The following is a 13,272-nucleotide window of genomic DNA, read 5'->3' as shown; positions in this document are numbered from 1 at the left end:
CCTCCTCTCCTGGCCGGTCACTACTCCACTCAGCCGCCTCAGCAGGGAGGCTGACCGTCTGATGCACGAGGAGCAGGCGAGCACTGGCTTGCATCATTACATCATTTAGGTCACTCACACTTCCCTTTTTCCTAACCATCCGCATCACTTGGTTAAGGGTGAACTGCGTCTCTCGCGCGCATTGCCACTTACCGCGGTGTGCTTTATCCGTCGTCCCGGTCGCTCCTCTTAATGACGGCTGCGTTGGTTGCGTTCCTAACGGTATAAATATGCAGACACTGGTGGGAGGATCAATGTAGGCAAAGTCTTGCGTGAGATTGCCGACAATAGCCTATGCCAGCCTTCCTCTCTCTCTCTCCCCCACCCTCCCTCCTCTCTCTCTCGTATTTCCCCCCCCCCCCCCCCCCACACACACACACACACACATCTCTCTCTCTCTCTCTCTCTCTCTCTCTCTCTCTCTCTCTCTCTCTCTCTCTCTCTCTCTCTCTCTCCTTCTCGCCTCTTTTTTATGAATCTAAAACAGACCAGACCTATAGTACAGTCTCGGTGATAATCATTCACTGTAGCCAATGTATTTTCAGTACAGAGATAAACCGGCTTCTGCGTTTGATGTAGGTCTACTCGTCACGTGCGCTGCACCCGCAGCACCGGCGGGCATTCACCGTTCCGGTGCGCGGCGGCGCGTGCTCATATAGCCAGGGCCGCTACTCGCCATTTAGGCGCCATAGGCGGGATTGCTCATTGGCCAAAGAAATCGGGTTTACACAGTTACCGATCTCAGGACGCTGGTTAATTTGTCACGTCAGATCTGTCCCATTGCGTTATTCAGTATTGTAGTGTAGGTTTCTTCAGACTACAAGTACTATGCTCATCACTTATTCCTGTGTGTTTACAGTACAGGCTGCATTCTGATTCTGTTCTCTACACGCGTCATGCAAATGTCATGTTCTGAAATACGTGTTTGAGCGGCGGCCCTGCATCGAACTACGCAACGTAAACACATACGTAGAAATAAATAATCTTGACCGCAGAGCAGTACCAAGCTTTGGGCTAAAGGGGAAAACGTTAGGCATCAGAAATATGATTGATTGATTGATTGATTGATTGATTGATTGAGGATGCTGTGGTCTTTAGGTGCAATGGAGATTTGTGTATATATAATTAACATCATACTTCAGGCGTGGTAAGGCCAATATCATTGCTAAACAAAAAAATAATAATTAGATTAAATCTTTTTTTAAGACTTTACTTAACTGGGTGTAACAGTGCGCATCAGATATCTATGTGCAACGAATAACAGTAAACAATTAACATGAATTAAATAAAATCAATTGGCCTCCTTAATGACAATACACGATAATGGTAGTTGTGATTTCAATTTTACATCTCGACATATTTATATTTAATAAGAGGCATGAATTGTTTTAGTAACATTGAGTCATGTCCTTAGATGTTGCTATGACTACGGGTTTCCCCGCCCCCCTGCGTCACATCAACCAATGAGAAACAAGTACTTCGGTCTGTCCCTCCTCCCATTCCACCAAACACATGTCGCCTGCTAGCTACCACTAGCTTCTTAGCAATATGAAAAGTCTCTACATCAGCTGATATTACAATGGTCAATCTAAGTAGGATTTGCTACCGGAAGGTAAACAGCCACTGCAGTACAGTTTCGTTTATTATCTTAAATGGTGTTGATGTGGTTTGAAGTACGTAGCAGTTGTGCTGAATGGCTAACGTTAGCTAGCTACCCTTCTTGAAGGTGAATGGTATCTAGTAGGCAGCCTCTGCCATTTGTTTATATAATGTATATCATATAATGTATACGTATATGCTTCATTGACAATGTAATGATGTGCTCTGTGCAGCTCAATTTCATATCTAATACAGAAAGCTGAATTCATTCTCAGGATGCTACATGTTCACATATTATATATATATATATATATATATATATATATATATATATATATATGTATATATACACACATGTATATATAACGTCATATAATATATAACCACCCCCTGTTATAACCCTCTGTTGTCTTTATGCTCAATGTGGTTTTTAAGGACAGTCTGGATGTTCTGAAGAAAATGTTCAGGGAAACAGGTGCATTGTTTAGTTAAAGATGTCGAAGGCTTGATTCTTTTCTACCAGTATGGGAACTTGGTGGACAACCTCCGGCTCTATGTGCGTGGAGGCAGCGGGGGCATGGGTCTGCCTCGCCTCGGGGGGCAGGGAGGCAAAGGAGGAGATGTTTGGATGGTGTCCAAAAAGGAGGTGACTTTGAAGCGGATCCACGACAAGTACCCCCATAAACGCTTTGTCGCTGGCGTCGGAGCGAACAGCAGGTGAGCCTTTTCCATTAAGCTCGAATGTCAAATGTATCAATAGGAAGGTTGAGGATCTATTATGTTTTATAGTAGAACCAATACTCTTTATTTGTCAACAGCGTTCGAGGGTTGAAAGGGGAGAAAGGAGGGGATTATGAACTCCATGTTCCTGTTGGCATCATCGTCACTAATGACGATGGCAGAGTTATGGGTAGGTCAAATACAATATCAGTGTCACCAGCACCAGAGTCTTTCTTTCCTTTGACTTTCTCTCTTACTGCCTGGCCAATAAGGTGAACTGAATGCCGAGGGCGATCGTGTGTTGGTGGCTAAGGGCGGACAGGGAGGGTCTTTCCACTCTGCGTTCACACCCTCCAAGGGTCAGTCCAAACACATCCGACTAGACCTCAAACTCATCGCAGACGTCGGCCTGGTCGGGTGAGTGGAGTTAATGCTAATCTTGTCCCAACATTAGGGCTGCTCCATTATGGAAAAAATCTTAATCACGATTATTTTGGGCAATATTGAAATCTCGATTCTTTTTGAGTTTGAAAACATGATGCATTCATAATTTCTCTAAAAAAAAACACTTTGTAAATGAGAACTTTGAAATTTCCCCTTAAAAAAATACACAAAATGGTCAAATAGAAATTAAAGTCCAGATATGAATCCAGCTGTTCTAAAAAAAATAAATAAATAAAATTAAAAAATTGTTTCAACTCGATTATATTAGTTTGGTGATCGTTTCACACTGAAATCGAAATCACGATCAAAATTTGATTAATCGCCCAGCCCTACCCAACATGAATGTGTACGCTTCTACTGGAGTAGGAACACCCCACCACGTAGCGACATGGACCAATTACCATGTGACTGATGCCTCTATGTTACACACAGGTTCCCCAACGCTGGGAAGTCCTCCCTGCTGACTGTTATCTCCCACGCCTCGCCCCAGATTGCTAACTATGCCTGTAAGTAGTCATCATGCATATACATTCATTAATTTGTCTTCTTTGTCAATAATAATGTTCCTTGTTTGTCTTCCTTTATTCATGTCTGTGATTGACAGTTACTACATTAAGGCCAGAGATCGGTAAGGTGATGTATGACGATCATAAGCAGGTATGTGGATTGTTTGTTGGTTTTCCTATTTTCTTTGCTATATTGCGTTTGGAGTGGCTGGCGTTGTAATGGATGTGGTGCTGTGAACCCTTAGATCTCTGTGGCAGACCTTCCTGGTCTGATTGAAGGGGCTCACCTGAACAAAGGAATGGGCCACAAGTTCCTCAAGCACGTGGAGAGAACCAAGCAGCTGCTGTTTGTGGTCAGTGGAAAGGGTTATAGGGTCTTTCCAGGGAGGGTATTACCAGGGTATAGTAACTAATAACTGGTACCGTAGTTAGGGTATAGTGACTAGTAACTAACTAAGGGTATAGTAACTAGGAAACAAATAACTATGTGAGAGATACAACGTAGAATCAGCTAGGGGAATGTGTCACTGGCTCATGGTAGCTGATATACCAAGGTGTTTTAGTAGTAGTAGAATGATGGAAGTGCTGAATGTTCTCAGTATGGATCTGGTCTCCCACCGCTGGCTCTAGGTGGATGTATGCGGATTCCAGCTGGCAAGCAAAACACCATTTAGGTCAGCCTTTGAAGCTGTGCAGCTCCTGACCAAGGTATGACAAGAGACGGTTCATTGTTCCTCCAATCGGTCAGTGTGAACCCCCAGAGGACCAGAGCAAAGATCATAGCACGTCAACACCCAGAGTGATCACAGACACCGTCTCCCAGTTGTCTGAAAGCTAACGCTACGGTGAACCCCTGTTGTGAAGGAGCTGGAGCTGTACAAGGAGGACCTGCTGTCCAAGCCCGTCCTGCTGGTGGTGAATAAGATGGACCTCCCTGATGCAGATCACAAACTGGAAGAGCTTCAGCAGCAGCTCCAGAACCCAGAGGGTAACTTCAAAACAGTCTACTAGCTGTACAAATGTACTATGTGGGCACTATTTTGAATGTTTTAAATGTGCTGATTTAAGTTTTGTTGTTTTTTATCAAATAAGCCGAATAACCCCAGGTGACCCTGGCCAATGGCACTATAGTGACAAGTATCTTTTAAAAGAGTGGACATTTAACAGAAAGCCTATGTAGCCTGATGAAGTGACGCATGTTAAATTCCGATCAGCAATAAGGGAAAGGACCACAACAAGTTTAAAAGTGGGCATTGGAAAGCAACGCTCCTAGTAATCAGCATCTGTGTTTGTCTGCTCTGGCACAGAGTTCTCCCACCTGCTGCCACACGACATGATCCCCCGGACCAAGCTGGCTTTCCGATACGTCGTCCCCGTCTCCACCATCACAGGCCTGGGTTTAGACCAGCTGAAGCACCGCCTGCGTGGGTCGCTGGACGAGGAGGCGTCTAAGGCCTCGGAGCCCCTCCACAGGGAGCGTCTGGGGGCCCTGCGGCCAGGCAGGACGCCCCTGCCCGTCTGGGGGCTCTGAGGCCCGTCTGGGGGCCCTGAGCTGGACTGTGTACAGCGGTGCTAGATGGTTTCTCTGGACACTGGTGTACGCATTAAGACTGCAGCACGCTACAGCCAAGTGTAAATACTTATGTAATGAATGGATTAATTGTTTTGACATATAAAATGCATTTCTGAACTTTTTATTTCAGTGTGTTGTTTTTCCTGGGCTGCCATGAAGCAAATGTTAAAAATTCCCACCTGTGTTGTACAGATGAGAACTGGAAAAGACATTTCACCAAACAAGGACATGTTGTTGAAAGTTTTATTTTATATTAAATATATTACAATACTGAATAATTAAGAGAAAAAAATATGGGCATTTGCATTGTCAATTCATGTACAGCAGAAAGCATAAACAACATTTAAACAAACCAAACTAAAACCATACCAAGAGTGCAGCTAGATCTGATACTATTACACCTAGTAAATGTGGATGAGACCGTGGGTGAGGATCAGCTCTGAACGCGTTGGATGGAAGGTCACAGCTTGGCAGTTGGTGAGCTCAAGTGTACTGATGGGTGCTGAACATCTGCCTGCCTGGCTGTCTGGTGTGTCTCCGTAGGGGAGAAAGAAATCACAGTTGTCCTGTTGGATATCTCCAGGCAGTACAGTCCTATTATGGATGCAGCACGGTTGTCTCTCTATTCTCTACCACTACGGTTCAAAGACATGAAACCATGGCAATTTTGCAAATGGTTTGGCCACAATGTTTGTTGGCCAATGACAGAGAAAAGGGTCATTGTCTGTTGTCGGCACACTATGTTGAATATATTGCTGTAGTGTTCCTCTTACTCTTCACACAATTCATTGATGAAAAGAAAGCTCTTGTAGCAAAAGAAAGACAATACAGGAGCCTGTCGGTACAGTTATGGTTGTTATACTCAATGCTACTATAGCTTCCCTTTATCCTCCTACTGTGGAACCTTACAGATGGACATGAGGCAGAGGAACGACATGGGAACAACTCCAAAACTAGTGTTTAAAGACCCAAATCCCACCCAAACTTAAAATTTAATTACTGTTTGATTAATTGCAGTGCATAATACTGAGAAAGAAGAGAATATTATAAAGGTAATTAAGAAAAAAAGATATATCTGTCATCCAGTAACAATATCAATCCAATATTCTGGGGACATTAGCTATACAGTCATAGTGCTGACATAAATGAAAATGAACAGGGCCCACTTTAAACAAAGACAAGAATGGGAACGAACGCACAAGAAGCATTAAGGCAATTTATGCACATGAAAGGGATGACGTGGAGCTGAACAAGACATGTTGGTGATGGATCTTGGTTTGCCCATCTCAAAAAAACAAAACAAACAATCTTACCTCAAATATCTGCACGGTGTTTTTAGTCTTTGCCAAACTCATGGCTGGATGTTCTATTAAACCTAAACCATTGACTGACTGAATTATGGAGCAGACTATTAATAGCCATAAATTACCGTCAGTGCATTCTGTGGTATAAAAAACAGAGTAAGACAACTTTAATAAAGTAAAAATTATTTCATTGACATGCTTTTTTTTAGCCCAAATAGTCTTGCAGGTAGCCTAGCAGAGGACGGACATGATGTGCTCATTGCCCTGCCATTCTGTTGGTCGTCATAAAAGCTTAAACAGCAAGCACTATACAGCATATTTCATCATTTACATAGGTCAATCCAAGCCATCGCAGATAAAATCCAAAATGCAAATATTTAGATGTCAACTATTTCCATGTTATTTCATTACAATTGTCATAATTTGACTTAGCTAAGCGGCCTCCCCTGATCCCATTGCTACTTTATATAGTCGTAATCACGGCCACGCACGCCATCCAGAAGTAGAAACAGGAGGAAAACTAAACACATCTTTACATGAACCAAGTAAGATTTCTGAGCGAAATCGTCCATCACCAAGTGAATAAGACTAAAATGTGGCGTTCACATCTACAACTTTTACCAAAAACACATCTTTCTCCCTTTATCGCCCCCAGAAAGACCACATTTAAACGGTTTTACTTAGTTAAAAAAAAAGAAAGAAAGAAAGCTTTACAAGCTTCGCCATAACACTGTTTACGTTCTAGGACACGCCCCTCGCAGCTATTTGACCAATGAGGGCTGAGCACATCTGTGTCACGTATAAGCATATCTCCCCGAGAAGGATGTAATGGACTGAGATGAGACACTGTTACATTCTGCTGTGGATGGAGAAAGCTTGGGGGGGGGGGGGTCACATGGTTACACAGGAGGAGGAATGAGGTTCTGCAGGGTTCAAAACAAAACAGACGGACATAAGCAGGGTATGATAGCCTGGAGAAGACCCCCAGGAACCCCTTCAGCCGTCCCGCTTTATGACACAACACGGTGTGAGCAATGGGGAAAGGATGCACATCCCCGTCCCCTTATCCTTAATAAAAAAAGAAAACACAACATTATCATGGTATGTATTTAACTGTACATATTTACACCCATTATTCACTGAGCGGACCCCGCAAGGTGTGGCAGCAGGATGTGAGCAAGTTGGGGTCCATCTTCTCAAGACACGGTAGCTATGATGATTATTGATACATTGAGAGTTGGTGATAGCAGTAGTAGAAGTGGCAGCCTACACAGTGAAGAGGAAACGACGATGGCTAGGTATAAAATCCCTGCTCCTCTGCATGCTTTCCATCCAGGTCGTACCAGCGCTCTTGTCCTTTCTTTGACAATAGACGGAGGTTGTCTATAAACAAAGTTGTCTCATGCATACAGTGTTGGGTTTGTCTACAGCGGTTTGCGTGCTTTTGAAATGTCGCCATTTGGATCGGCGATAGGTTGACCTGTTTTCCGGTTCCGCCTCCTTTTTGAGAGGAAAGCCAATAAAAGTTTAGAGTTAAGTGTGGGTATCACCGTGGAACTGCTGGGGTTGTCGGTAAGCCAGTCGGTAGGAGCCAGGGGAACAGAAGCATGTTGGGGCTAAGGGGAAAGGAGGAGACGGGCTGGATGGTGGGGGTGTGTCCGGTCCTGAAGGCCTGAGCCCTCAGGAGCAGCTCAGTCTGACCTGACCTCCAGCGGGTCAGAAGTGGAGCAGGAGCCGAGGTTCTCTCATCTCAAAGACGTCCAATGTATGGACAATCGCTGCCTGCTACTGTTGAGCAAGTCAGACTAAACAGGTCCTTGCAGACAGTAATACACATGAACCGGGGATTAGCTTTCTGTTCCGCTGGGGCGCACTCACGCTCTCATTGTCCGGTCAGGTAGTGTCAGTTAGTCTTGATCCACAGAAAAACAAGAGAAGAAGGTAGGTAGAACAAGGTAGTTCTCATCGACTTCTGCAGATCAGAGGGCAACACCGGCTGTTATATTGAGGTCTCCCACAGCTGAGGAAGAAAAACAATTTCAGTTTAACAAGAGCTTAGATTGACCACATTTCCCTCTTATTACTCTCATTGCTTGTTCCTCTCAGCCCATACTCCTGTGGGGTTGGTGTTGCTGATCTTGTCTATAGTTTGAGACTATAGTTGATTGACTTACCCTGGCACTCTGCCTGTTGGCTTTCCTCTTGTCGTCGGGGAGCGGGGGCATGGGGTAGGGGTACCTACGGCTGGACGCGATGGACCCTGTGGAGGAAGTGGGAGACTTGGCAGGAGACAGCGTCCTGAGGAAGACAGGAGGTCAGACACGGATCAGACGGGAACTTCTCTCTCTGTCCCTCAGTGTGGGCGTTGTGGTACGTTGGCCAAAGACACAGATCTAACCAAATGTTTGTATAAAACAGAATTTCGCCCTAGGTCTATGACTTTGGGCAACGTCCTTTGACTGATGTTTCAGTTCTGTCCAGTTTGAGAGAGGTTTCTTTTAAAAGACATCATGGAAACTTTTACATTTAAAAAACAAAATGAAAAAACAAATTTTTTGAAAGAAGGATAACTCATATTCAATATTCAACTTAATCCTTATATTGTCTGGTCTGGGCATAGGCCTCTCCTCTCTTACCACTCACATCCACAACCCCCTGCTACAACACCTCCTCCCTCATCAACCCATCAACCTGTTGCTGACGTGTGGATGAGTCATAAGGGGGATCTGAAGGTTATTGTGGATATTTAAAGACTGAGCGTGATGAGGTTGACAACAACTACAGACCAGGCCTGCTTGGTATAGCAACCACCCAATCAGAGAAAGAGAGAGAGAGAGAGGGGACTTTGAAACACAATATTGAAGTGTGACCTTTTTCTCCATACTGGGTCCTGGGACAAGGGCGGACTTACACATCAAAGACATTTTGGCAACGGTACTTAATATATTTTTTGGGAGTACGAGTTACTTGTGAAGATGTTGTGTTCAGCCATCTTCAATGAGCTACATTTCAATTGGAAAGTTGTTTCAAAAGAACACTAAGCTAGCAAGCTTCTATTGAGATGAATTTGTGGTGTTCTTTTTCTATAGAGCTGAACTATATCAAAGGAGCAGAGAGAGGATGTAAGAACACGGCACGACGCACAAGGTGGGTGACACCGAGCAGGCACAGTGTGACACACTTGACCACGCACATATGTACAGTTAGCATGCAGAAATAAACAGAGTGTGCTGCACAAGTAGGACAGCGTGTAACATGAAACAAAGGAAACCTTAAAACCCAAGACAACAACCCAACACAAGCAATCATTATTATTTGTACTATTTGAGCTGCTCTTTCAAGAGAATCAGTAAGCTTATGAATACTACATGTGGAGTGGTCTTTATCAACCTGCTGATGGGGGTTGACCTCAGCCCCAGGCCAGACCGGAGGGTGAGTGGGAGGTTAGGAGGTGGGAGGTGGGAGGTTGGAGGTGGGAGGTTAGGATGTTAGGAGGTGGGGAGGTGGGGAGGAATACCTAAGGAAGGGCCCTTGAGTGTTTCTATTCACATCTTCTACCCATTTAGTGACATCATAATGCTCTTTTTTGAAGGGGGGGGTCAAATACCTGTCGAAGAGGGGGAGTGATGGATACAACACAAGGAAGAGGGAGAGAGAGAGAGAGAGAGAGAGAGAGAGAGGATAGAACAGAAGAAAAGAGGACGGGGGGAAATGAACAGGACGGGTCATTTCAGGAATCAAGCATGTGGAAGAAGAAGGAGGAGAGTTGTTTTAGGAAAGCGGAGCAGAGACATTCTGAACAGACATACCACCAAGATGCAATTGAGACGATGGGGCAAGATGGAGGACAAGCCACTGTGTGGTGTTAGATGAACACTACAACCGTGCTGCGTGTGACAGACTCAAATGCATGTTGGTTATGTGTCAAAAGCATTCCAAGCATTTGTTAGGTTCTTGGCCAAGTCAGAGTCATGCCTGCCATGACACCATCAGTGTCCTGCCTTTCATGTCCATCATGGACCCTAGCAGACAGACAGAGTGGCTGGGGGCGGCCATTGATGCTTTAGTACGTTCACAAGCAAAGGAACATCAGAACCATAGGTATCCATTGGTTCTATGAACTCTATCAGCGAGACGGTTTCTACATTAAAGATAATCACATCATCTATTTTTAGTTTTTTCATAACCGTCTGTTTATGCTTTTCTACTGAATATCGCTATCCATCTCCAATATCAGGCAGCACTACAGGGAACTTACTCTGTGGAGTTAGAGCGGGCACGGAACTTCTTTCCTTTCATCTTCTTGCGATGACCACTCAGATTACCTAGAACACACACACACACACACACACACACACACACACACACACACACACACACACACACACACACACACACACACACACACACACACACACACACCTTTAGTCCAAAGATAGACACGTGCCAGGGATCCATTCTAGTTCCTGGTCTGAGGCTCACCCTGCCAGGAGTTGCTCCTGGGCCGCCCGTTCTCACAGATGTCAGAGATGTGCTTTGCGTCGGGGATCCTCTCGCTCCAGGAGTGCGACAGACCGTTAGATCTGCACGGCAAAGCCGCCACACGTTAAACGCAGACGCAAGAACGGTACAGTTCCTGATGTTATGAACCATTCCAACTCCTCAAAGATCATAACAGACGTGGTACAGTCACACAGGTTTACAGTCGTGTCGCTGTGTGTGGGGGTACAGGATGGGGTTAATGGTTGAAGCAAGAAGATGGGAGTCCATTCGGGCCGTCAGATGACCACAGTGGTACCTCAATGGCAACGCAACACAGCTGAATGAAGGCATGATCAACAAATGGTCCAAAAGGGTCCACTACACAGCCGCGAAACGGCTACGCACACAGCGGCGGACACAGCGGTGGACACAGTACACAGCGGCGGACACAGTACACAGCGGTGGACACAGCGGTGGACACAGTACACAGCGGTGGACACAGCGGTGGACACAGTACACAGCGGTGAACACAGTACACAGCGGTGAACACAGTACACAGCGGTGAACACAGTACACAGCGGTGGACACAGTACACAGCGGTGGACACAGTACACAGCGGTGGACACAGTACACAGTACACAGCGGCGGACACAGCGGTGGACACAGTACACAGCGGTGGACACAGTACACAGCGGTGGACACAGTACACAGCGGTGGACACAGTACACAGCGGTGGACACAGTGAATGGCGATGAGGCGATGGGCGAGAGGGCGGACCTGAACACAAACAGCGTGATGCTCTGAGGGATGGAGCGGATGGAGTGGGTGAAGGACGGAGTGCAAATCTGCAGGTGAGACAGACAGGCGGACCTCTTCTTGGAGCTGCACCCAGAGTTGGTGCTGACCCCCGGGGGCCCGTCGCTGTACGAGTCGGGGTCGCCGGGCTTCTTGACGTAGTCCCCGGCCGGCATTTGTCTGGTGTGGGATACGGGACGGAGGACGGGTGGGTGAGCACTCACACGCTACATCGCTTTCCTCTTCCTAACATTAAAGGTACGGTTATGTTGAAGTCGATGTCACATTTAGCTGACTGTTTCAGGGACTTTAACTCTACGCCTAAGTTAAGGTTGTGTTTAAATTAATGTTTAATTGAATGTTTAGCGTTACTGTTTAGTTAGTTCCATTGAGATTTACGTTTATATTAACATTACGTTAAAGACGGTCCAGTGTAAACATTAAGGTAACATTGAGTTTATCGTTAGGGTTATTAGTGTAACTGCCATATATCCTGAATCAAAACGAAAATACTAAATGACAAAACAATGGTGTCGCAAACAAACCGGCAAAATCTTCGGTGAACTTCGGATTCGACATATCTCTTCTGCCTGTAGCTCCTGTGAGGGGAGGAACAGCGTTTTATTTAGAGGCCAGTGCTGGTGGGCGTTAGGTCAAAGGTGCTCTTTGTGAGACAAAGCCTTGTGAACACTTACTTGTAGCGCCAGGCCGTTATGGCTAGGATGAGGCCGAGGAAGAGAATAGACCCGGCGATGGCCCATATGATGATGTTAGTAGTGGTGATACCTGAGACAAGGAGCAAGACAAGAGGAGACGGGGGAAGGAGAATGGGAAAGGGGCAAGTTCATTCTATTGGCCTTAACCTTTGTTGAGCAATAGACACACACAAAGGGATTCACAAAATGCAAAAATCACAGCAGCAACACGTAAAACATAAAACACCTATGACAAAAGGTTTGATATCAGAGCAAAGGGCAAAGGAACAAACAAACAATCTATTAAACTATCTTTTTAACGACCCTTGTAGTTGAACCGGGGAGAACTTAGGCGTACAGTAAGTTCCCTACAGTGAGGAGACAACCACTGGTTGTGGGTCAAGACAAACCAATCATAGCTTTAACACAGATGTACGAAAAGTAGGATTATGGGGTAGGAAGAGCTGGAAATGACACCAAAGACAGAACAAGCACAATAAAAGAGGAACTCAAATCTGACCTCGAGTGACCCCGTCAAAGACATGAGCCTGTTGACAAAGAATGAGTGTGAACAAAATGGCAAAAATAAAAGAATGGCGTGCATGGTTCAATGAGCGCAGCTGGTTTTAATGAAAATACATGAAGTCCAACCCAAAGGCCCATTCAAAGAACAATCAAAGAAAATGGTCTGGCACACATTTAACTCAACACTCTATTGTGAGGTTACATTTGGAAGAAGATAAGGAATGGCTGAATGAGGTAGTGGAGGTGGACAGAGAAGAGAAAAAATAAAAAAAACAGAGAGAGAGAGAGAGAGAGAGAGAGAGAGAGAGAGAGAGAGAGAGAGACAGAGAGAGAGAGAGAGAGAGAGAGAGAGCGAGAGAGAGAGGGAGAGAGAGATACCAGTGTGGATGGGGCTCTACCTGAAGTAGTGGCAGTGGGTCTCACCACCAGGTAACTGAGAGGAGAGGATGAGTTGCAGTCCTCCCCGGTCCACCCCAGGTGACACACACACTTCAGTTCACTGCTGCACACCTGGAGCAGCACACAAGGAGAAACAAGGGCTTCAGCGGTGAGACCGAGAACAAGGTTTTCATTGTTTGGTTATATATATT

The 13,272-nt window shown here is 45.4% G+C and overlaps 2 protein-coding genes across 3 annotated transcripts in view; one reads left to right on the top strand and one right to left on the bottom strand.

Moving 5' to 3' along the window:
- Window positions 1-1,542: 1,542 nt before the first annotated feature.
- On the top strand, window positions 1,543-5,015 carry gtpbp10 (GTP-binding protein 10 (putative)). The gene is made up of 10 exons (XM_084471442.1): window positions 1,543-1,651; window positions 2,162-2,355; window positions 2,457-2,548; window positions 2,631-2,775; window positions 3,235-3,308; window positions 3,407-3,459; window positions 3,554-3,661; window positions 3,939-4,016; window positions 4,173-4,296; window positions 4,616-5,015. Exons 1-10 carry the CDS (start codon window positions 1,619-1,621, stop codon window positions 4,837-4,839), a joined length of 1,125 nt encoding a protein of 374 aa, XP_084327568.1. The 5' UTR covers window positions 1,543-1,618; the 3' UTR covers window positions 4,840-5,015.
- A 108-nt stretch (window positions 5,016-5,123) lies between these two features.
- adam22 (ADAM metallopeptidase domain 22) overlaps window positions 5,124-13,272 on the bottom strand; it is a 53,528-nt gene continuing 45,379 nt past the window's right edge. Inside the window, exons 24-31 of one of the 2 annotated variants that reach the window (XM_084472323.1) lie at window positions 13,081-13,192; window positions 12,158-12,248; window positions 12,008-12,061; window positions 11,445-11,642; window positions 10,668-10,768; window positions 10,444-10,510; window positions 8,360-8,483; window positions 5,124-8,205 (exon numbers count right to left, since the gene is read on the bottom strand). In XM_084472323.1, the coding sequence (XP_084328449.1) occupies window positions 8,185-8,205; window positions 8,360-8,483; window positions 10,444-10,510; window positions 10,668-10,768; window positions 11,445-11,642; window positions 12,008-12,061; window positions 12,158-12,248; window positions 13,081-13,192 (768 nt within the window). In that variant the 3' untranslated portion in view covers window positions 5,124-8,184. The remainder of the gene's footprint in view (window positions 8,206-8,359; window positions 8,484-10,443; window positions 10,511-10,667; window positions 10,769-11,444; window positions 11,643-12,007; window positions 12,062-12,157; window positions 12,249-13,080; window positions 13,193-13,272) is intronic. The other variant, XM_084472324.1, reaches the window with a different exon arrangement.

This window comes from Micromesistius poutassou, assembly GCF_964030765.1.
Source record: "Micromesistius poutassou genome assembly, chromosome: 8".
Taxonomy (NCBI): Eukaryota; Metazoa; Chordata; class Actinopteri; order Gadiformes; family Gadidae; genus Micromesistius; species Micromesistius poutassou.
The sequence above is the reverse complement of the archived record's forward strand: the minus strand, read 5'-3'. Positions and strand labels throughout refer to the sequence as shown.